Raw genomic sequence first — 26205 nt, forward strand, 5'->3', positions numbered from 1 at the left:
TCATGGTGGGGCTAAGCCATTTCTTGGTATGGCTGTAGCCTACCCCAGCCATACCCTGGCGCCGCCACTGCTATGTTATATCTATAACGGAATTTGCAGTTTCTAATTTTCTGTTATTTGTATAAAAGAAACACATAATTTTAGCAAAGCAGGGAATCAAAGGATGAAACCATTTATTATTATCCTTCATATTAAATTATTATCTGATGGCATGGTGGTTACGTTTCTAAATCAAGAATACACACACCTAAAGCGATGCAGGGGTTGTTATTTAATCTGGCCACACACACACACACACACACACACACGCACGCACACGCACACACACACACGCACACACACTGCCATGTGGGAAACAGAGGCTTTTTGCGGGGCCCTTTAAAGTCAGAAAATACAGTCAGGCTGCAGGGGCCACACACCTCTAGTGGGTCATGCATGATGATTATTTTTGTATCACTCATTCATTGTTTCTTAGGAAAATGTTGCATGTTATAGATTTAAAGCAAGACTGCTTTTACCATCCACAGAGTACCAACATATGAGCTGGCTGTAGAGAGGATGAAGTGAAGCTGCTGCTGCTGCGCGTGTTTACGGTGCTCTCAGCCAACTCAATGGCTCTGAGTCTCAGCTGAAGCATTTCCATTCTGCCATTGACCCTTTCTTCACGCTCCCAGGCATTTACATGAGATAACAATGGAGGCTGCGTTCCTAAGACACTTCAAAATTACAGATAGACCGTATGCTGTATGTCTGACAGGCAATAATTCAATTTGAAACAGCCATATTGCATTTGGAATGTAATTCACACACGCCATGTCTGTGCCTCCTCCTGTCACATTCAAGGCGACAGAATAAGAGGCTGACTTTCATGTGGAGATGGAGTGTGCAGCCAATTCCACGTCTTATTGATTGAAAGACAAAAAGACAGTATAGAATTCCATCCCTCTGGTTGCACTGCATGTTTAAATAGAAACCATTTCACAGCTTCACCATCGGAGCTGAACAACCCCCCCCCCCTAAGAAAGCCTGCAAAAATAAACCACACTTTTTGACAGATTCCCATAAATGTAGCCTGAGAGCCCTCTAAGTGGTGAGGACTTTTATTTCTTCAGTCACACAGTCAGTAATGCTGGCCCACTAATCCGTTTCTGTCAGGTCAGACAACTTAGTGACTTGCCACTGAAGATGAAACTATTACTTCCCCCAGTGACCCCCACAGATCAACACATCACACGAGTGAAGAAGAACACATTCTCATTTCCTCCCCGGTTTGTTGTGAGAGGAAGATTTAGCTGCTTTGGAATGGTGGCTGGTGCCGCGCTCTGGATGCTATTTGATGTTGGGGTGAGAGAGACAGAGAGGGGAGAGTGGGTGAGTGGGTTTCAGTGTGGGGGGATCAGAGCTGCTTTGGTTCTCCAGCTCTGTCTCTTTGATCCATATCCCCAGGCCTGCCGCGCCGCCGCGCTAACTCAGGCCTCTGCCCGTGAATCCTGACAACTGTCGGCCTAAGATAAGGAGGTGGGTTGGGGGGATGTGGGGGGCCTCTTCTACCAGCTCCCCCCCTCCTGCCCACTCCCCTTACACTGCATCGCTATCACATATACTGCCATTTAAATTCACAACAAGGAATCGTGTTGAATTATATTCAAGAGGCTGAGCAGAGAGGCCCCTCCCTTAAATAAGATACAAATAGTAGCACCCCCATTCTGGTGCCGGTCCTCCTGCAGCCCCCCAGTTCTTAGCTGTTTGCACCTGCATGTCAATGAGTGTGGTGCCTAATATCAGTGTCAGCTGCTATTAAAATTAGCCGTGCTAAGCCCTTTGACTGGGCACGCTGTCAACTGGCACGCTCTCATGTCAACAAATCAAAAAGGATGAGCAAATATATTTACATCATTCCTATAACGAGGGATAGAGTGGGGGCAGGGGGTAGATGCTAATTAGAAATCGCCTAAAAAACAGATTCGGTTTGGCAAGAAGCAAAGGAGGGAGCTTTTAAGCAAATAAATAAATAAAGACAAGAACTACTCAAGAAGGCTGCCAGAAAGATGAGGAATTTAAATCATACCCAGTGATGGAATGTTTGTAAGATATATTTGTACTTATTTATTTATCACTCCGAGTGTTCTCCTCCTCCTCCCACAGTGGGACTGCACAGAGCCCAGGGTGCTGTCTGAGCACTGAGTGGGTAGAGAGCTAAGCCCTGCTGCTTCCTGTGCTGAGAGAGAGTGTTGGCGCTGACTGACTGCAGCGCTCCACCTGAAACTCATCGCCTGTTTTATTCATGTGATCACTTTCTAACACTTGCACCCTGACCACATGACGGCCTGAAGGCGACCATGACTTCAGACGCCTTCGTATCTCTAGTTTAGTGTGCTGCCATTTATACTGGGGCCACGTGCCCACCGCTTTGCATTAGAATCATTTATTTAAAATGTTCTGAAAATAGCATGCACAAAGAATTGTACACTTTGAGGTTTTTAGCACAATAGCACATGTTCAATCTGGAGGAGTGTCCTCACTGGGTGTCTTTCTGAGGACCCAAGGGGTGCACTTTGGACCTGAGACACGTTCAATGTTAGGAACCATTGAATAGAGAATAGTAAAGCTAGTAATGCTCCTGTCTTGCAGCAGCAGCAGCAGCAGCAGCAGCAGCAGCAGCAGCAGCAGCAGCAGCAGCAGCAGCAGCAGCAGCAGCAGCAGCAGCAGCAGCGTAGCATAGTTACAGCTCGAGTTCAAATAAAAAAAGAGACACAAATCTCCCACACAGAATAATTTGTAATAAAGGTAATGGTTGTTTAGATGTTGCCATTATCAGTCTATAAGAAGCGAGCAATGCACAAGTGGAAATGTGAATCTGTTTATTCGGCCAGAGAAACAGAAGCCGAACCATTATGATTTCTCTTCCACCGCACGTCACTGTCAAGGAGCAAGAGGTCATCAAACCATCAGGAAACATACTTTGAAGATAAAACATATTCAAATCTCTTTTGATGTGCAATAACTGAAACCAAAGACCCCGAACCAAGGGGCAAGGGCCAACGACATCTCTGTAAGACTCATGGCCCAGCAAAACAGATACACATGGGCTACTCACGCCACCTAATTGGCCGTGTGCCAATAAGAGAAAACAAATATTTATATAAATATTTAATAAAGAAAATATTTCTTCTTTATTATACAATGCTACTGCGAGGTAAAGATATGACATCATTAAATATTCCGTACTAAACATCTGTGTGCCTGTCTGATGCATTCAGGGCCCAGCTGGCGGCCCCCCGTCTCCCGCTGGGATCCATCTCTGTTTATTTACATGTCATTACGGGTTGGAGCAGCAGATATTAACCCTGTCAGCAGCACTTTGACCCGACATGCCTCCAAAGGCAAACCTCCCGCTGCGTGAGCTTCATCCTCTGACCCGACCCCAACCTGTTCGCCTCAAATCATTAAAGGTTCATTTGGAGTAGCAGTGAAGATGGCGCAGTGGGTGGTGTTGTTAGAGGGGGGTGTTAATAGTCTCGGTGCGAGGCCCTGCAGGAATAGGAGCGGCAGGGGAAAGCTCGTCTGTCGGCACAACGACGCACACACTGATCAACAAAGTGTGCATGGGGAGGTACTGAGACATTTTCCAGCTGTGGTTGGATCTGTAAATGCATTCATTTAGAAAAAGGATAATTATTAAGATATATTAGAGTTATGTTTATAGAAATACTCTCCACCAGAATCACCAGCTTGTCCCAAAGCCATTGTAGACCGTCAAGACAATCTAAGTATGTACATGCACACAAATGTACATTATTCTGAGTGTATCCGGACATTAGGTAAATATAGCGGAAGGGTGGAGTTTGGATTATTAGCAAATCAAACCAAGTATTGGTCATAAAAGTGGAAAATGTCCACGAACATATGATCCAACACACCTGTGTAAAACGCCTTGTCGCCAATATACAGTAAGGCGGCAATGATGAATAAAGATCGTTCCTTAAAGTCGCTGGACCTTAAAGAAGAATGTAATACGGTCAACTACACCATTTCAATGTCCTTGAACCCTTTTCTATTACTTGCAGGAATAATGTTCAAATGAAATGTATTTTATGAACTTCTAGTTCCATGAACAACCCAAGGCTGCACTGGCGCCGACTAAACATCCAAAGACCGAACAAACCTTCCAAACGTCATGGTCGTATTAACGGCTAATGACCCACAGACACACACCAAGGTCCCGTCACCTGTGTGTTCATTTCATTTCTTCAGGTAGTGTGCATCATATTTGTCTATCAGCTCAAACAGGGTTTGAAGGAACTTATTTATTGTTACATCTCTGTCGGTGTGTATATTGTTGTTCTTTATGACATGGAGTCCTTTTTCCATCCCTGATGTTGGGCGTTAAGCTGAGAGCACATGCACTTCTGATTGCATCAGATCATGTGCATTCCAATCTGACGGGCTCAGTGTGCTGCACTTCTGACTTTAGCTGGAAGATAGTGATAGTGGGACATTTCAAGCATCTGCCTTTACCAGTCGCTGTATCCGCCCACAGCCTAACATCAAGCTGCCATGAGGTCCATCAGAATGAAGCATTTCACTAAGTGAGACCTCCTTTCCTCGGAGGCTGTCAATGAAGTATACTAGCTGTCCATTGTTTTGTTATACTGCTATATCAACGAGGACATCAGGGTTTAGGAGGACTTAGGCCTTTATGTACTTTAAATACAATTCATAATCTGCTGTGCAAAGTGTGATAGTGATATTGGCATACTTTTTTCAAACAAGCACACACACGTACACTCAACGTAAGTAAATAATATCCAGGTGAAATATGTGTAATGAAGGCAGTTAGAACAGCCCTCGTGAGGCTCCTCACAGAGAGTGTAATCATTGTTTGGCTGTAATGGTGATCTGAGCAGTGTACTGAAGTGTGAGTGTTCTCCCCCTGTGTTTCAGGTGATGAGCATGCTGGGTAACCCCAGTGCTGTTTCCTCTCAGCAACAACACGACTTCTCCATCTCGCCGCTCCACAGTGCCTTGGACTCCTCTCCTTCCAACGCCCTCTCAGCCAGCTGCAGCCAGCGCTCAGCTGAGAGCTCCATGAAGACCGTGGACAGCCTTTCGTCATCCCAGTCCTACTGCCCCCCCACATATAGCACTACCAGCTACATGGACCCCGCCGTGGCTGCTGCCGGCTACCAGTACACACAGTACGGCCAGAGTGAGTCCTGCTAACTCACACTAGCACACAGCAGCAGAGTGACATGTGTTTTAACTCTGATAGATGTTTCACGTAGTAAGAGACCGGTTTGTTAAGTCTACGTTATCAGAGATGAAACAATGCGGACACACGTGGGCTTTAAACCACTTCTCTGGCGAACACTGGATTAACAGTGTGATAACTCCAACTGCCACTTAGTAGTCATTCCTCTAAATAATTGTTTTATATTTGATTATAAGTAGAGCCGGGACTCGATTAAAAAAATTAATCTAATTAATTAGAGGCTTTGTAATTAATTAATCGAAATTAATCGCATTTTTAATCAAATATACACATCTGACCTGAGAACAGTGAGAAGCAATGTTCACATGGATTTGACTCCAAGTGGTCTACAGTCGAGTGCAGTCCAGTGAGCCAGGGAGCTGGTTATTCTCTCAGACGTGGACTTACTTATCCTGGCCCTGAAACCAGTCATCTGGTTGAGTGTGGGTTGGGTCAGGGTGTGGTTCCTTGCACTCGGAGTCGGGCTAACGTCCACGCTAGCTGCTACATGCTTTGCATTTAGGTGATACTTTAGGCTTGATGTGCTGCGGTGATATGCAAATTCTTTTTTGCATAATTTGCACACAACCGTGCTCTTGTCGACGCTTCTATCCGTCCGTTTTTTAAAACAAAATGTCCCATCCACGGGGCCGACCGAAGCGGTCTCATCAGCTTGTTCGTTCATGTTTGACTATTGTTCACCGTGGTTTGTTGTTGTTTGAAGTCCCATGCTGAAGTCATGAACGTTAGTTGGTGCTCCAGTATAATCGGTACGCCTGAAACTCATCCAGTGAGAAACGTTCCGCTGTGCAAAAATAAGTGCGATTAAAATGCGTTAATTTGTGTGTGTTTAACGCGTGTAATTAATTAATCTTAATTAACGCGTTAAAGTCCCGGCCCTAATTATAAGTTGTAGTTGCAATCTCATGGACCATAATAAGGTGAAATGCACAGTAGCAGGAGTCACATTATTCAAATGTATTTCTGTTGAGCTTTGGGAACTCCAACCATCTTATCAGGAAGTAAGACCGAGCTCCACTCAGACATAACCTCCGCCTCACTACATAACAACACATGACCCTGTGCTTACTGCATATGGTGGATCTCGAGGTGAGGAATAGGAGTCCATTCTGACTGTGTACCCTTAACCGCTGCCACTCAGCCTTCTGATCAGTCATGATAACATTGTACCCGCACAATGACTTAGATCTTAATTCAAACCAACAAACACGATCGTTACATTACAGCAGTAGTTATAATCAGGTTAAAATAAAAAACATATTTGTGATGCTGTACATATAACTGATCCTCTCTGAGGTGTGTGGTGTGGCCCTCCACCCCGGCCCCTCCCTCCCTCCCTCCTGCTGACACATTTAGCAGTCTTCTTCAGACATTTTACTCTTCTCTTGTTCTAGAGCAGGAAGCTCCTGACAGATTAAAGAACATACTGTCAAAGTGTGTGTGTGTGTGTGTGTTATCAGATAGGCTCAATCTTGGAGGCAGAGGACTCTCACCGTGACTGCTCAACAGGGATTTAAGGTATAAGGCTGGTTGACAGGAATAACAGCTTCCTTTAGAGGGCCTCGCTAAACCCTTATGAAACACACACACACACACACACACACACACACACACACACACACACACACACACACACACACACACACACACACACACACACACACACACACACACACACACACACACACACACACACACACACACACACACACACACACACACACACACACACACACACACACACACACACACACACACACTGCTCCCCCACGAGCTGTCTGGGTGACTGGCATGTTGGCAGACAGACCTGCCCACCCATAGGTGCTCCTCTTTCTCTCAAACCCCAGCACTGAGTGACAGCTTCCTTTCTGTGCATGCAGGCATCCTAACTGACACGCCTTACTTATCTCCCCTTGATAGCCAACACGTGCACACACCATGTCACATCACATCTGCTGTCAGCCTCCTCTCTCCTGCCCTCTGAAGAGAAGTTATCAACTGAACCAGGGAGGGACAACCTTCAGCACTCAGACAGAAACATATTCCAGCATTAATGCCAGCTTTCCAAGACCTGCAGATATCCCCCTGAGTACCTGTCTCTGTCTGTGGAGCTCTTTTGTCTGTCTGGCAAAGCTCTTGTTAGTCAGAGTGATTAGATATGAAACAAACAATTCTGCAGCAGAATAATGCATGTTCAAGTCTGGTGATATTCAATATATTTACTAACAGGTGTGTATCCAAATCCTGATACGTCTTCTTCCTCTGTTCTGCAGAGCTCCATTGTTGTCCAAAGACATGTGAAACTCATCAATGAGATACACTGTTGTACTGCGTGGAATGTTCCTTCATTTCCATGAACACATACTGTATGTCTAACATCTAGAAAGAGCTGAGGTTGTGTCCTGCACAGAACTAGTGAGGAGGTGGCCTCTGTGTAGTTAGCACCATGCTGGATATGGGGAGCAATAAATAAAGGATTTGGTTCAATATAAAAAAAAGTAAGCGAAATCAGAATTGAAGTTGACTGTATTTAAATAAGAGAAGAAACCCACCAATGTCAGGAGTCATGTTTGATTTATGGCCGGTTCTGATACTACAAGTTATTCTGCAATGACTCACCAGCTGGTCTTTACTCCGCCAGGTGCTAACTGTAGGAGTCTGAAGAATGGACAACCTGAGCCTGTGAATACTGACTGCTCAATGCAGGCTGCTATTTCCTAGCAATGTGCGTTTGTAAGACACATTATATAATATATATAATAATAATTTCCCCGCTGTCTTGATGTTGGTTATCATTTATCAGTTGTGACAACATTATTATTGAAGATCAAAGGAAAATAAATATGACACATTGAAATAAACAACATAAGGTATTTTTACTGCACCACATGGGTTATCAGAAATACACCCAGAGAGTGAGAACAGTCCTCCAGATTGAACATGTTCTATTGTATTATATTATTATGTTCAAAGTGTACACTTCTTTGTGCATGCTATTTTCAGAACATTTTATTCAAATGGACAACATTGGCCGTTTCAAAAAGCGGTGGGGACAAGTATAAATGATGCCTAAGCCTATAAATAGTGAAATCAGATACAGTGCTCACATTGCAGCGGTCTCTTGATGTTCTCCTGTATACCTCGTTGACTCTCCCCTGCGTGTCTCCTGTCTCTGGTCAGCTGCTGTGGACTACCTGGCGAAGAACGTGGGTCTGTCCGCTCAGCGCCGGGTGAAGCTGTCCGACCACTCGGCTGTTCTGGGGCTGCTGCAGGTGGAGACCGGCCAGGCCTACTAGCACTCAGCTGTGCATGCAACACCTCGTCACCAGCACTACCATCCACACGGAACTCCATGACCTTTGTCTCAGACGGCCTGCAGTGTATTGGGCTGATATTTAAGCGTTTTACTCTTCTTCCAGGGTTTGAGGACTCAGTGATGCAGCTGTCCAAGCTTTAAACATTCCTTATGGGACCACTCTTATTTTAATGTTGTTCATTGTGCTCTAAATATTTGACACAGCGTTGGTATATTCTCACTTTACTGAATAACTATAAACCAGTGATATAAGAAACACTGTCACTGAACCCTGAATCATTTTGGGCTGGGTGTGACCTCTGACCTGTTTTCAATGTATTTACATAAACACATCGGTTCTGTTGGTAAGCAAACTACAACATTATGCGTTACAGTCCGCTTTAGTTTCAATTCACGCTGTGTGTCCAGTGTGTCGTTAGATGGTCATTAAATACAATTGTTCCCGTCACAAACTCCCTTTGATATAACCTCAACCAGGGTTTCCTTTTTAATTGTCCTAGTCCTTAAAGACAAATGTCTGTGGAGTTTGTATAAAGATGTACAATTCCTAAGCAAATTCCATTGAGTTCAAATTCAGTGGAAATACTTGATTTGAGGTTCTTGTAATGAGTGTTAGTTAATATATAATAAGGCTGTAGTCCTTATATTAAAGATGCATTATAACGCTATTATGTATTGATGGGACTATATAGTGTTAACATATTATTATTTGACTACCCCTCAGTCCCACATCAATGTGTCCAAAGACCCTTTGAGACACACATTCATCCATCCAGCCCGGAGATGGTCGCACAGCTGTAGTCTAAAAGATCATCTTTTTAAAAACGCATAGTTAACTGTTAATCGCATTATAAATGTTTATTTTCCTTAGTTAGGCTTTAGATTCAATACCTGCTGAACATGTGGTCATTTTTATAATTGCATAGTGATTTAATAAATGCAAAATAAAGTATGTATCAATCGTAATGAATACATAAGTTAGTTAACTCAATACATATTTGTGTAGTACTTTTATATATTTAACAATTCTAAGAAACTTAGAAACTTAAAGGAGGCTATAAACACGTTTCTTATAAAAAGCTTATCTGAAATAAATGTGTTTATAATGCTTAATTGTATAGTCTTAATAATACAACATGAGGTTAGTTTTAGCATCATTAGTAATAGTATAGTATTTAGTGTCTTATGAGCGCAATATGAATGGTTATTACAAGAACCTAAAGCCAGCCAATGAGCAGGCAGTGTTAACGAGAGACTCCTGACTGTCACATGACTGACCTCTATTATTGAGAGGACAAAGGTCTGATTACACCCACAGATTCATAATGACCAAATGAACCTGAAATATTTACACACTTGCCCTATACAGCCTGTGTGTTTGAGAGGATTAGTTTTATAAATTAACGGAAATGTGGAAATACATTTATAGCCTATTTCATTACAATTCCGATTGTGTTTAGAGGAAATAATCTTTGACCGGAAAGATGTATTTATATGAAACAAAAAGCAGTAATGATCATGAAAACGGACCGACAGGTCAGAACACACCTCAGCGTACAAAGTCACCGCCTCCATGAGGATTCATATTGGGTTTCATTCATTGACATGTTTTTGGTTTTGTTGTCCGACAGATCCACGTGCGATTTGATATTGGATCATGAATTCTACCTCAAAGTCCAGTGTGTTGTACTTCTGACCACTCTCAACTACTTGAGGTCAGCAAACACAACAGGTTCAGCTGTTGTCTTGAATAACTAAACAGCCTGGCTGAGTGTATACCTTTTTTTTACCTTCAGAAGAATAAAACGCTAGGTCTACCCTTTATACTTTGTATATCTTTGTTGAAAACCACTTACATATACATACATACATATTAAATATCAACAGGAGATATTGGCAGCTTGAAAAGAAAATCATGTGTCAGCCTTCAGGATGTGTGTATGTGAGGGCAATACACTCCTCTGTAGCAGCAGACATGGGGTGTTTCTCAATGTCGAGTATGCTTGCTTGGTAGCACATGTCTTCCGAGTCACTTGCTTCAGAAACTAGGCAAGAGTACTTCCTGGCATTCGGAAACTAAGAGTGGAACAGGCGAGCAAGTGCGCAGGTGTGCGTCATATGAGAGGTCCCGCCTTACATTTTCCCCTACAGTTTTGGAGAAATTGGTCCGTGCGCAAAGCATTGTAGGGATTTTAAGACCGCGGAGTCTACACATGTGAAGCCTCGACATTTCTCGCTACGAAGTACGCCGGGCTCGGTAGAATTCCAATTATGCTGGACATTGGAACAGTCCTTCGGCGGCACTCGATGACGTAGTATGCTTGAAATAGTAGCTCTGGAGCAGCTTTACTCGAGATTGAGAAACACCCATGGACCCCCTCTGTGTTCTGACCTCCACCAGAGCTCTGAGGAGACTGAGGTCCAACAAGCTCCAGACTGAGGAGCGGACCCTCAGTGTGACAATCACTGCATACACACGATTCTCCTGTACTTTCTCTTTTCACTTCTTTGGATTCTGGTCATTCTCATTGATACGAAAACACACGCTGAGTTGTACTACTTCCTGGAGAAATGGTACTGTAAGGATCTTTTTCTCTGTCAATGTTTTCATGTCGTATACCATGACAACTAACTCCCTTTTGATGTGTTTAAATGCCTTCTTCGCACTTAAATCTTTTTCAATCCTGCGAAGACGTTTCAAGTTAAAGGCGTCCAGCAAACCGTCCAGCAATCTCTGAAATGCAGAGTATCATATATCCACACATTGTTTTAACTGCCAGTATTTGAATATCGGCTTGAATTTGAGAATTTCTGTTTAATATGTCAAATGATGAAAATGTATTATGTGTAAGAATATGGATAAAAACGATTGAACACTGTCTCCTCCAACATTCCAATCCTCCAGACACTGGCTGTGTTAACCTTCTACCTTGTGTACATATATATTTTTTACTGACAGCAAACCAAGGAAAACATAAAGGATCAAATATACAGTAATGCTTCACCCCCCTCTCCTGTTTACCTCTTGGTCCTCTTTCTGCTTGTTTTGTTCTGCTTTCCGTTGGGCATGTTTGTATGTTATCATGGTATAATTTATTCTACCTGTATGGAGTATTAGACTAGTGAGTGACACATTTTATTGGCATTTCCTCCCCTCTGCTCCTTGGTGTGTTAACTGTGACACTTGCGTAACTGTCTGTTCATTAAAGCTTTACAAATGGACCAAGACCCCAGTGCTGGATGCTGGCTTTTCATTTGACTGAACCTGCTGTTTGTATGCAGGGAACAAAGAGACAGCACCAGATAAAGCATCATTTACTAATGGTTTACTTTCATTTGTATCTTATTCATCTGGTGTCTTGTATCAAGTATCCATACTCTAGTTCAGTGTTTCCCAACCTTTTTTGAGTACTGTACCCCCACAGCATTTCAAGCCAACCTAAAGTACCCCCTACTACGCAATCAATCGTGGTGATATATATTAAGTGTGTGTGTGTGTGTGTGTGTGTGGGCCATTAATCCATTTACTCTGCCGGTCATCGCCGCAGCGCCGTCTGTGCACACATGAGAGCAGGATTTCCAATCCAGCTTGTGTTGAGAGAAAAAATGGTCAATAACGTTAAAAACGTCCTGTCCGGTAGTTCTCCCCGTGAGTTTCTTGCAAAACAGAATGTGCTCGTTCATCTCCAAAGTGTCTTTGTGCTTCCCCACTGACATCCGTTGATTCGTCCAACTGCAAAGCGAACGTACCAGACGCTTTACATTTTTCCACCATTTGGTCAATAATGTCAATTCCCATGTCGGCGATCCGATGGCACACAGTATTATTTGACAACGGCACTTTCTTCAGGACATCAGCTGCTTTCTCATAATTTCTGCGAGAATTATAGCAGCAGGCAAGATTAGCTCTTCGGCTATGGTAAATGGCTTTTTCGATTTAGCAACGAGTAGCGATACGGCATAAGATGCCTCCAAGGCCTTGGTTGAGACCGATGTCGCTTTCTTTCGTTTTTCTTAAAAGTTTTGCTTTTCTTAAATTCAGCCAGCTTTTGGTGGAAAAACTCTGCAGGCTTACCCACACAGGCGGGATGTCTAGTACTAAGGTGCCGATGTAAATGGGATGGTTTCATGCTATTATTAGAAAGCACGTCGCCACAGATGAAACACATTGGCTGCGGTGGCTCTGTAGTTGTGACCGTAAACCCGGAGAGCACATAATGTTCACCAAACTGACGATTCTTCACCTTCTCTGTTTTCATTTTCTTGAGAACGGGTTCTCCTGATTCAGCAGTATCACCTGTGCTGTTGTTTCTGGATGAACCAGCTCGACTCAGCCATTGATCCATAATGAGTATGTTAACAGAAATGTTGATCGCAATAAACACCAGCGCATTCACTTGATAGGATGTTGATATTTTGCTAGCTAGCAAGAAAACCAGTGCGCCACTACAATGATGATGATGATGTAACACCTGACAGTCCGGCGGGAAGCTGAACGCCGCGCCAATAATAATATATAGCCAGCAAATTATTACTTAATTTGAATGCCCCCAATTTTGTTTAAATTATTACAGATTATGCATTATTCATTATTTGGGTACAATTTTCCTGTAAAAAAAAAAAAAATCTAAAATCAAATTTTTTCATTTTCTTTTTACTTTTCAAAATATTTTCACGTACCCCCTGGGGACCACCCACGTACCACTAGGGGTACGCGTACCCCCGGTTGGGAAACACTGCTCTAGGTTAATCGTAAAAAAACAAACACGTATAACCAACCATCAACAGCGCAGGTTATTACCCTGGCACAGACAGGACTGACACATGAGGTAGACTACACTGTATGTGCAGAGGCACTCAGAACAAGACAGTCACTTTATTGTCAATCTTCTGTGTGTGTGATACAGACAGGTAGATCAAAATTCTGTTAAATATATACGTATACATACACACCTGAACACCCACATATATATATATATATATAAATGTATACTCATACAAAGACACATATATACAAATGCACATGTAACCGGTGTCGTTAAGCGGTCTCTGCGTTGTGCTTTGAGTTGTTCATGGACGAGACCCGAGCCAGCATACAGTTGGGGTGCCCACACTTTTTTGGCTGGTGAGCTACTTTTGAAATGACCAGCTCACCGAGGTCTACCAACCAAAAATAAAATCCCAAGGGTTGCTGAATAAAACGTTTTATTTATACATGGGATAACTACAATAGGGCTGCAATAAACGACTAATTTGATAATCGATTAATCTATCAATTAATGAAACGATTAATCGACTATTCGGACTATTACTGTATGCCTAGCACAATTTCTCAAACGCTCTTATTTAGCCATCAACTTTTAGATGTAGCTTGAGGTTGTTTTAGGCATGTGGAAACTAACAATGAAGACAGTAAAGATGAATACTTGATTCAAAATACATATATTATTAAATTAACTTAACAAATTGTTTACAAAATTAACATTGCTTTTTATTTAAATTAAATAAATAATATTTCACATCAAAAGAAACAACAATGTTTTAACAAATCGTTTTAAATAATCTGATGACAGAACTGTAAACAGAATAGCTGAAACTTTAACAAACTAAATAACTCAGTTACCTCTCATCAATAACCCATGTTTGTATAATTGTGTTAGCTCCGTGTGTTGCTGCCAGAGATGGGGTCGTTACTAAAAAAATGTAATATATTACATATTGGGGCGGTGGTGGCGAAGTCGATAGGGACTTGGCTTGGCAATTGGAAGGTCACCAGTTCAAGTCCCGGCAAGACCAAGTGCTACCGAGGTGTCCCTGAGCAAGGCACCGTTCACTACACTGCTCCCCGGGCGCTGTTCAAAATGGCTGCCCACTGCTCCTAACACTAGGATGGGTCAAATGCAGAGAAACAATTTCCCCACGGGGATTAATAAAGTATATCAAAATCAAAAAAAAAAAAAAATTACTTTTAAAAAAGTAATATATTACACTACTTCGTTACTATTTACATAAAGTAACTCGTTACTTTACTCGCCGAGCACGTACGAACTGCGCATTCGTGAGTGGCAATGACTTTCCTTACCAGCAGGCGGCGGGAGTGTGTATTCGTCATTCAAAACAGGTAACAACCGGAAGACAGAGAAGAAGAACAGACATACATGATATAAACAAACAAATAGCGTATGTGTTATTTGCAGGTGTGTGTTGAGGTTTGACGTGGTGTTTGCAGCAGTGGATAACAGCTTCTGGCCTGGACACAGTTTGCACCTCACCGTCACATTCCTGTCTATTATTCGAACAAACTCAAAATAATGGGCATACCTCCACCCCTCGAAAGTTATCGCTGACTCAGCCATGTTTATGCAGCACTGCACGTGGAGATGTGGACGCGCAAGTCGCGTAGATTACATACATATAAACCTGCGGCGTAAACCCCTCTTGTCTGTCAGTGTGATTATGAATGATTTTAGTAAGTAACGAAGTAACGCGTGTCGGGGCAATGTTAGTAACTGTAGTGTGATTACTGAATTGTAAAAGTGACACATATATATATATATATATATATAGCTGTACACTTTACGAATATAAATTACGAATATAATAGTTTTTTATGGACAACTTTACCATTCAGTCTCGTCCAACTGATCTTGCAGCTCTCACTCCTCGGCTCTTGGTAGTTCAGGCATTTATCAAACCTGGCCACTCCGGGCTTCCTGCCATCTGTCAATCAAAGTCTAGTGGCTCCGCCCCAAAGTGTCAGAAACTTTTCACGTGCGCGTAGACAGACTCCGCGAGGCTGACACTCCCGCGAGCAAGCAAGAGGGCTGTCTCTCTATGGGGGTTATTCCCTATCTTTATTCAAGAGCGTGGTATTTAAATTTGAGAACATACTTTATGTATTTATTTCCCTCAAACTCTGTCCTCGCACTCAAATAGTGCCCTCACACTCAAATAGTGCCTGCTTGCACTTAGATTTGCTCTGCTTGTGCTCAAACTGTACGCTTGCACTCAGATATATTGCTGCTCAGAATTATTCTGTGCGCGCTCGAAACTTTTTCTGCTCTCAGAATTATTCTGTGCGCGCTCGAAACTTTTGTGCAACATACCTGTCAAAATCCCTCAACCAATAGGAGGCCAGGTGTCCTTGCGGGTGCGTTCGCTTTACTTATTACAGCGTCCCGTAAGGGCGGTTACTCTTTGGTTTATAAAGTCCAGCCCTCCACGGCTTTATAACATGTACCTCACTTGTTTGATTTACAACTTCGCTGTACAACTTTTTTTTGGGGGGGGGGGGGGGGGGGGGGGGGGGTGTAAGCACAGTTAGTACAGGACAATTCAAATCAAGCAATCTGATGTTTCTTAGTCGTGATATAATGAGTGTATATCCCGGTATAATTGTAGTTACTTTTCACAAGTCAGTATCCCTCCGCGTCTGAGAACCGTTACAACCATATGGTTACAACTGTTACATTACGTTCGTCACGAAACTAACTAACTAACTAACAAAGCTTAAAATGGAAACATTTAAGGTTAACTTCGACCTCCGGGGTGGCCTTACTATGGAGGAGTGGATTGAGAAGTGCCTATCTCCAGAAAAGAAAGCACCTAAACGACGACAATGCTGTCTGTCTAATATGTTCTCTAGCTGTTATTGTTGTTGCATAGCAACCACCTCGCACTATGTTTTGTGCAGAAGGCAACGGAGGGACTATTTTATTTTGAACATCATTATTTAATAATAAAAACTATTTAAATTGGAGTGTGTATTTTTCTTTCACATTGCCAGCCACACGTGGTCACCGTTTTATAAATGCAATAGCTCACTTCAGGGCGTGATATACGAATATCTATACAATATGGTTGTCGACACTCCGCTTCGCGTCGGGCCGAACCAAGCCGTAGCACAACAGTGCTGGAGCAGAACAACAGTCTGGAGGAAGAAGTGGGCCGGTCGGAAAATTCACTAGCAATCCCCCCTCCCAGAGCTCTCTATATGGCGCTGCCCCCTCCTCCCGTTGACAATTTACTAGCGATAACGAGGGCCGGTCGAGATTCCCGGGCTGATTTTTAGTCCCAGTACGCCACTGAACGTAGCTATTATGTAAGGTGCTGGTATATATATATATATATATATATATATATACCATACTAACTGTGGTTCCTCCCCCCCCCAAAAAAAAAAGTTGTAAATCAAACAAGTGAAGTACATGTTATAAAGCCGTGGAGGGCTGGACTTTATAAACCAAAGAGTAACCGCCCTGACGGGACGCTGTAATAAGTAAAGCGAACGCACCCGCAAGGACACCTGGCATCCTATTGGTTGAGGGATTTTGACAGGATTGTTGCACAAAAGTTTCGAGCGCGCACAGAATAATTCTGAGCAGCAATATATCTGAGTGCAAGCGTACAGTTTGAGCACAAGCAGAGCAAATCTAAGTGCAAGCAGGCACTATTTGAGTGCGAGGGCACTATTTGAGTGCGAGGACAGAGTTTGAGGGAAATAAATACATAAAGTATGCTCTCAAATTTAAATACCACGCTCTTGAATAAAGATAGGGAATAACCCCCATATACCGCATAGCCGCTCGCGGGGGTTTAATCTGCGCGCGGGGGTAATTTCATGCGCGTGTAAAAGCACATTTTCCACTCGTGAGTAGCTTGTTTTGCGCGCTAGAATATTGACCCAAATCTGACTCCATACTTGGAGCGCTTCTCTCCGCCATCCCAGCCGTGTGCTGTTGCTGCATGTAGCAGCCGCGTGTGTAAACTGCCCCGCCCCCTCTCACAGGGAGAGAGAGATCTCGTCTCGATTGGAAAGATCAAAAATACACCGATCATAGACGCATTTGTTTGTCTTTTTGCATGTTAGAAATTAGTTGGCGACACTAAGACTGCGAGATAATGTTTGTGTAGCAATAATACATGACCTTTTTCTTTCTCAACTCGCTACTCGGAGGGAAGTCGCTGTCATATGCCTTGTGAACACTCCGATAATGCCTCTCCACGTTACCTTTCTTTGGCAGAGCGAGGCTTGCTTTACAAATAAGGCAAATAACCTTTGAATGTGACATCACAAAAAAACATGGTATGTCTTTAGCTTCTTGCTCGGTCCCGCACTCATTTTGTTGTTTGTCTCTTGTTTGTCTCTTGAACTTAATTTGAGTTTTCCCAGCACTTGACTGATTTTGTATCGCTTTGCATTCTGGGTTAACAGACTGGAAAGCGATAGGTCGCTTTTTCTGTCAATCAAGTAAACTCCTGAATTAAGTGGCAGGGAGGCCAAGGGAGGAGGGATCAAAACCTGTTTTGTCTATTTTAACGGAGCTGGATTTTTTTTTTTTATAAATGACTCGCGATCTACCAGCATTGCCCCTGCGGTAAACCGGTCGACCGCGGTCGACGTACTGGGCACCTCTGGTTTAGAAGATCTCCGTTTAATCACTGATAACAGATATAACAAATCAGTCTTATATTCAGTTTCCCTCACAATGACTCCTCTCACATGGAACATTTACAGAAAGAGGCGATGAAACGTGAGGGACACAATATGAAGGGGGAAGTCACCATAAAAATAATCCTCTGAGCACAGCGACCACACTTCAGAGGTTCCGCCCACTGATCTTCGACCTTGTCAGGTATTGAACATTCAATAAATGAAGAACACAGAATTTGTGTGATTATACTAACGGAGCGTCCACACTACAGCTTCAAAAATAGCTTGGAGCTGGGCGTGTCTGGAGCTTGGGGATTTTATTCAAGAAACACGGCCAACAACCAATCACATGAATCTCCCGCCCCCGACATACAAAGCAAAAAACCCCGGGGATTTTATGGGAGCAATATATATATAAACTCCCCAAACAGGCGAAAACCTACCAGTTTCCCCCACTGTCTCTGCCGCCTCCCTCCATGCCTGGTTCCTCCGGTTTGTATCCCGGTAGGTGAAGAGGGTCTGGTCATACAAAACCGGGTGATTTGCTACGGCGATAGTTAGTTTCTCCTCCGACTTTTTTTGAAATATAGAAATGAACGGCGGGATATCTCTCCCAGCTTAGACGCGGTTTGATTGGCTACGGCTTCAGCTGTCAGATTTTGGGAAACGGGATTTGATTGGCTGGCGCTGGCTACTCCGGCGTCTCAGGCGACAGAAGTTGAACATTCTGTCTGAGACGCCTGAGACGGACCGCTCTGCTACCCACAATTCAGTTCGGCGAAAAAGCGCGGCTACGTGACGTCACCCCATTGAAAGTGAATGGGCAGATTGGAGCTTTCGACGCTGTCGACGCTGTAGTGTAGACGGGCCGTAAATGATACCAACATACAAACACCACTGCATATTTACAACTATTATACACACATTAAGATGCATGAATAAGAAAAGAAGGCACAGAAGTAAATATTTAAAACTAACGATCACAGGTGTCATGGGCATGAATATGAATATATTACAACATCACAAATACATCACCTGGTGATACCGCTGGTGAACTCCAGGCAGGAAGTACCCCACAACACTGGAGATCTCCTACCACCTGCATCACCTCAGACCACAGGAGTAACCTTCCTAATGCTACCCCAGAAACCCAAGCCCAACCTGTAAAGGAGAGAATGAAATGGCCCACAGAGCGAAAACACAGAACGGAACCAACTAGATTAAGACCTTGAAGTGTCTTGAAGATTACATTACATTATATATCATTTAGCTGACGCTTTTATCCATTAAGTGCAAAAACCATGAAGAATCAAACTCCGAACAACAAGGAAAGTACAGATATATTCACTTCAAGTAAGATGATACCATAGTAAGTACTGGTCAATCAGTTACAAGGCCTAAATGAACTATTTTTCAGCAATAACTTAATTGCCATGGTAAAGTTTGCGATGGAAGATTTGCAGAGTTTCTGCTGTCCTGATGTCAATGGAGAGCTTGTTCCACCATTTTGGAGCAGGCCTGTAGTACCTGGGTCCCACTCGCAGTCATGGAGTAGCAAGCCTTGGCTGAAGCAGAGCGTAGTGCACGTGCTGGAGTGTATGGTTTAACCGAGGCCTGGATGTAGGATGGACCAGATCCCTTTACAGCATGGTAGGCCAGTACAAGTGTCTTGAAGCAGATGCTGGCAGCCAGGGAGCGAAGGAGTGGTGTAGTGTGGGAGAACTTGTGGAGGTTGAAGACCAGTCGGGCTGCAGCATTCTGAATTGGCTGTAGAGTTCAGATGGAGGAAGTTACAGTAGTCAAGGCATGAGATGACAAGAGCCTGGACCAGAACCTATGCCTCCTTCTGTGTCGGTAGGGGATGTATGTATCCTCCTGATATTGTACAGAGTGTTTCTGCAGGAGAGGGTTGTAGCAGCGATGTTAAAAGTGAAGGAAAGTTGGTCATCCAGTATCACACCCAGGTTTCTTCCATTCTGAGTCGGGGTAACAGCAGAGGTGCCAATGTTAACCTGTTAAACCCCGAGCCTGTTTTTCAGGTTTCAGGCTCGAAAATGACATTCCCAGAACAAATGACTATATCTTCACTTCTAAAAGGGTTACATTAATGATCTTTTTTCTCAAAGCAATGATAAACCTGTGAGTTTGTTGTAGAAGAGTCAGAATCAATTTAGAATTGTTTTATTTTAAAGTAAACTCAGATTGAACATAGTAAAAAAAATGTAAATTATAGTTTCCGTCCAAAAAAACAAACATTACTTAAATGATGGGATAGTAGGGATAGATAGACTAAAAGCTTTAGGAATCCAAACTATAACATATAATAAGTACCCTGTATCAAGATTGATGCAACACGAGTGACATTTTACCTTTTTAGAGAGGTTTAGCAACAAAAAAACACTTCTGGGGTCATTTGGGTGGATTTGCCATATCTCTGGCCCCCCTCTGTCGATTTTGATGATTGACACCTCTTTTGAACCGTTAGAGCCAATAGAATCGAGGGGAAGTTCCTAAATCCACCTAGACGTTACCATTGACAAGTGAGAGCTATGCGCACACAGTCGAAAGTAATGTTATGCTCTGAAAACTAACCTAGGCTCAAACTAGTAAATATGAAGATGGATTATCAGGAATCTTTTCAAAGTGACACAGACACATTGGATTAACCATTGGATTAACCTTCAGCAGCGTCTTTATCATTTTGATGCCATTGAACACACATTTTGATCAGAACAACAGCTAAGGTAAGAAGCTTCCTCCGTGAATCTACGTGTTGTGATGTCTGTTTTCGCTTCCCCTGTCCCCTGAGTTCGGATCGCTCAGTGATGATACTAATATTTCTGGAATCTGTGGAATCTCAGTTTGCTAATCAATATCTTGTTTTTGCAGACACAATAAGTAATAAGGGTATTTAAGCTGTGAGTTCTGTGCTAAGTGCGATAGCATTTTTTCGCTCAGGGCTCATTTAGACGCTTCTTGTGAGACTTGTGTTGTGTTTCGGTAAAAATGGTTCGTATTGTCAGTTAGCTGAGTTTCTTCCCGTTAAGAGAGTATGGAACATTAATAGTTTCATAAATGTTAAGAAGCCCTGAGCAGGGCCGTTTATTCCTATAGGCAGACTATGCAGATGCATAGGGCCCCCGTAGCCACTAGGGGCCTTGTACCTTGTACGGCCTTGTACCGCCGAGTTTGCAACATCACAAATATATGGTGCCAATCTTCAGTCAGATGTGAATGTGTCATTTAACATTTTCAGTAAGAATAACGGACAAAAGGAATACAAATACAATTTATTGAAATGTGAACTCAAAGTTATCAAGCATGAACCATCACCATTTAAAAAATAAATAAAAACAAAATAATATACATAAGTTACACTAAATGTTAATCTGTTAATTGACAGGCTAGGCCTGTGCAGGTGGTAACAGCTATGCCCAGCATGGGCTAAGTTCTGTAGGTGCAGCTGGTGCAGGTCCTCCTCCCTCAGGCCTGGTCCTCCTCCATCAGGCGTGGTCCTCCTCCCTCAGGCCTGGTCCTCCTCGCAGGGAAAGACCCTCAGCCCTCTCCGGCCAAACCAACAGACAGGACGTTCATAAAGCTGAGGTCTCCCCCAAAGTCTCTAATCATCCATCCTGTGAATATGAGAGGGGAACAAATAGTGTAATAGATGCTTTGGACAATAAGAAATATAAAGTTAACTGTTGAGTTGCTCAGTTTTTTAGATTGACAGGGTTTAATAATACAAACAAAAGGAGAGGCACCATAAAATAAAGATTGGTCTTTCAATAAATGGTGTTGATTTTGTCTTTTGAATTGTTTGTCTAAAGTCAAGTAGCTAGAACTGTTACTTATAGTTTGAATGATAGTCTGGTTATAATGTTTGGAGGAGGCATCACATGTAAGAGCACCATTTGTTGTGTTCCATCCACAACAAATGCACACAGATTGATGTGTGCACATTTATTTATCTACTATTTCTTGAATCATTACTGTCAGTCCAAAACAAGAGATTTTGTTTTGGTAACATTTAAAAAAAGAAAACGATCTCTTTTCCACTACACTATCTTGAATACTTTAGTTTTTACGTCACTACATTTATCTAACAGCTTTAACATTGTAAAGGTGTCACTTCGGACTCTGGGTAATTATGACAGCATGTCCTACTATTTTGAGAGTTTGAACAAACCAGACCTTCATCTATTAATGTAGAAAATAGTCAGCGCATTGAACCATTATGAAAGTAATAATTAGTTAGCTCATTGTTCAAAATGAGCTCCAACTACAACAGTTAAGTCAACTCGTGCATCGGTAATAACAATAAATCAAATGATATAATAGAATAGTATAACTTGTGTCTACTTTAAATACTTTAACAACACTTTCCTAATTATACTAGCATACTTTTACTAAAGTAACATTAACATGTTTAAATGCAGGGCTTTTGTAAGAGAGTATTTCGTATAGTGTAGCATGGTCTACTTGACTTATCTAACCGAAGTGATTGTTACGTTACAAACCGTCACCCCCCCCCAACCACACACACACACACACACACACACACACACACACACACACACACACACACACACACCACACACACACACACACACACACACACACACACACACACACACACACACACACACACACACACACACCACACACACACACACACACACACACACACACACACACACACACACACACACACACACACACACGGTAACGTTGTGATTCACTTCAATTAATGATAACTACGGAGCTTGCTAACAGCAAGGCACAAGGCTACTTCACTCATTTAGCTAGCTAATGTAAGATACAAATGCTGTCGAGCCCTCACTGCTTGTAAAATAAAGAGCACAAACTGACTACTTACCCGAGCCCTGCTGTTCTCCGTCATTTTTCTCCTGGGTTGTTGTGATCACATGACTGACAAAGCCGTGCTCTGATAGGCCAGAAGTCGGTTTGATTGCATTAGGGCTCGATTGCTTATCCTGTCTGAGTAGCCCGGATGATGCTGGATCGCAATTTTGGACATCGAATTTTATACACCGAATGTTTTGACGTCGAATGTTTTTCACTTTAATTTTTGGGATCTGAATTTGAACATTCAAATTTTTGTTTCACATAGGTAAATTCGGAGCAAACACATTCAGATACATGATTTTCAAAGTAATTATTTTCAATGCTATAAATTCGGTGTCTAATAAAATTCAAATACTTCTGTCTCTTGTTTGCTTCCATAAAGATCGCCAAGATTATGATGGGAGCAGAGAATTCAAAGTTCAGGTTCAGCCTCAATATATTTGGGGGGGAATTCAAGTGAGCCGTCTTTATTTGTAGACAGCCAAGCCCCCTCCTGTGTTCGGTGAAGCATTATATGCTTAAAAATCCAATGTAGGATATAAACACGACGAAACTGCAATGATAGCAAAGCTGCAGCTTGTGTTTTTGGGGTAATAAAGTCCAAATCATCGTTGGGCTGTCAGCCAATGAGTGACGTCTGAGGAAGATGAACAATGTAAATGATGCTGCATCTCTTGCATTTATTGACGTAGAGGAGCCTTATTGTTTACCTTTGTAATATAATTTTTTGTAATTTTCAATTGCTTGGTTTTCGTGAAATTAGCCTGTCTTCCTATTAAAGTGTAACAGACTGATGCATCTCCACAGATCATCTTAAAGGCTTCGGAATCCCCCCCATTCTAGTTCAAAAACTGTAAAAACTAGGGCCCCCAAATAACATCTTGCATAGGGCCCCCAAAAAGCTAGAAACGGCCCTGGCCCTGAGACACAGTTTCGTGAAATAAAAAAACCTGTTCCCCCGCCCCCGGGGGCATGGGGCTTAACAGGTTAATTGAGGAATACCTGGAATTTTCGATTGTTAAAGTAATTTGTTGCAAAGATATTTACAATTAAAACTACATCGGGTCACTTTTGACCCATGTTGTGTATCAAAGAAAGGTCATGGATAGGAGACACCTTACCTGGGATGTTGAGCAGTTCAGTCTTGTTTAGATTGAGCCTCAGGTGGTGTTCAGACATCGACAGTGAGATGTCAGGCAGACAAGCAGAGATGCGTTCGACCACCTGGGTTTCAGACCGGGGAAAAGACACAGATCAGTGTCAGTGCACCTAATTTCGGACTTCCCTACCGCAGTGGGGCCGTGATCAGCACGGAGTCGATCCTCGCAGAAAGGAAAACCCCCTTCATGACTTGATACGACCCCTTGATAAATTATAACGAAACCAGCTGCAATGGATCATGGATCCAGCAGGGGGAGCAGTGATTAAAAAGCTGTCACACTGGAACTCAATAAACAGCTGATAGATTTACGTCTGATTGCTATAGCGGATCTTTGTTGAGATCCATATGTCACGGATAGGATCATATTCTGTGCTAAATAAGAGACATGTAATCATTTACAAAACATCACCATGTTTTTATTTAACAAAATAATGTTGTTTAATCCACGTTGGCGTACTACATCTTCAAAAACAATCGTTTTTTGTTCCATTCAAAAATGTTATTAACAATGCATGTACACCATCAAAGATGACTATTGAGATCTATTGTCAGGAATGTTAGTGTTATGTCAAAGAGTGAATTCTACTGCAGCAGAATGTTGCACGTCTGCATTAGCATTGGACTACAAGATAGATTTAAGTCTGTACAGGTTATTTAAAGCATAAATGAGTCGGTTGGTTTCTGGTGGTGTGGTTACAGCAATTGTGCTTGGTTGGCGTGGCCTGTGCCTTCCTGGTGGTGGGGCCCAATGTGATATATTTTCATGGGGCCCAAAATCCCTGGCGGCGCCCCTGTATGTATGACCTCTGACCTGTATAAAAACGCATGTGTGTGTACGACAGAGTGGAAACTGAATTACCCCCTCGGGGGGTTATTAGTGTTTAATATTACTGCTATAACTATGAAGGTAGATATGGTGCAAAATGCAAGAGCGTGTAAAATCTGATTTGAGCACTTGCAGAAAAAAATTCTGAGCTTGTGTGCATACATTTACACTTGTTTAAAATATCCACGTAACTGTGAACCAAATGTACACTTGTATAAAATATCCACGTAACTGTGAACCAAATTTGAAGTCACAAAAGAAACATTTTTTTTTACAACTTGACGAATCTGCTCTGTGGCAGTATAAATCGACGAATCTGCGGTCTTGACTTTTGCTACACTTCTTGCGATAAATGTGTCGCAAAAGTAATTTTCACCTGTAGATGTGGGGGGAGGGAGCGAAGGGGCAGAGCTATCAGAACAACGAGGCTTGGGTCAGTCACACAGTCACTCATAGTGCTGCGTATCGGTACGCCGAACCGGTACTGGACTTGTAAAATGTTTCGGTTCAAGTCCGGTTAAAACCGGAACGTCGGGAACCGGTACTTGGACTCGCAAAAAAACTAGCATTTACGTATATTCTGGTGTCTGTGGTTATTTAAACATTCCCTGATAAACGTTATTCAGCGTCAATAAATGAGTGTTAATCAGTGTATAACATCACATGTAATTTCACCTTCGATTCACGGTTTGAAAACGTAGCATTTCACCACATGCTAATGATAACCGGAAGTGAAGAATTTTCAGAATAAAAGTATTAAGTTAATAGTGTGAACTTCCGTTTTTTTCAGAATAAAACTGATTTAAATTAAATAGTGTATTTAATTCAAAATTACGCCATATCAACACCCGTATCAACATTGATTTTAATTTCTAACAGTATGTATGCACATCACTATGTGTGTAGTATACTGTATAATGTACACATGTAGAGTTGTAGAAAAGACATGGTGTACAGACAGTACAGTACACTCTGACTGTACAGTCACTACAGTGTAGCCTATACTGTATAGTAGGTGTGTAACAGTGTAATGCGTATAGTCTACTACTCTACACTCTACCTTTCAGCAACGTTTTAGGGATTGTTTGGTTACTTTAGTTTGGTAAATGAAATAAATGTTTGAACTTTGTAGTAGTTCACTGTAGTTGCTGTCATAAGTCATTTATAGACTAAGTGGCAACAAGTGTTTTTTTTACATTTGTACTTTGTAGAGAAATGTAGACACAAGTTGTAAGGGAGCACAATAAACCTGACGAGTTTGAATTTGAGTTGATTATGAGTTAATTTTCAATTGATAATTAGCTCACAATAAGTTCACTTTAGTTACTCA

The 26205-nt window shown here is 42.3% G+C and overlaps 1 protein-coding gene across 3 annotated transcripts in view; it reads left to right on the top strand.

Moving 5' to 3' along the window:
• The window catches only part of LOC117449936 (paired box protein Pax-7-like), a 58760-nt gene extending 47293 nt beyond the window's left edge, over positions 1 to 11467 (top strand). For all 3 annotated transcript variants that reach the window (XM_034087876.2, XM_034087874.2, XM_034087875.2), the window contains 2 exons: positions 4945 to 5209; positions 8453 to 11467. In XM_034087876.2, the coding sequence (XP_033943767.1) occupies positions 4945 to 5209; positions 8453 to 8568 (381 nt within the window). In that variant the 3' untranslated portion in view covers positions 8569 to 11467. The remainder of the gene's footprint in view (positions 1 to 4944; positions 5210 to 8452) is intronic.
• The last annotated feature ends 14738 nt before the right edge of the window (positions 11468 to 26205 follow it).

The sequence above is a fragment of the Pseudochaenichthys georgianus genome, chromosome 7, assembly GCF_902827115.2.
Source record: "Pseudochaenichthys georgianus chromosome 7, fPseGeo1.2, whole genome shotgun sequence".
In the NCBI taxonomy this organism is placed as follows: domain Eukaryota; kingdom Metazoa; phylum Chordata; class Actinopteri; order Perciformes; family Channichthyidae; genus Pseudochaenichthys; species Pseudochaenichthys georgianus.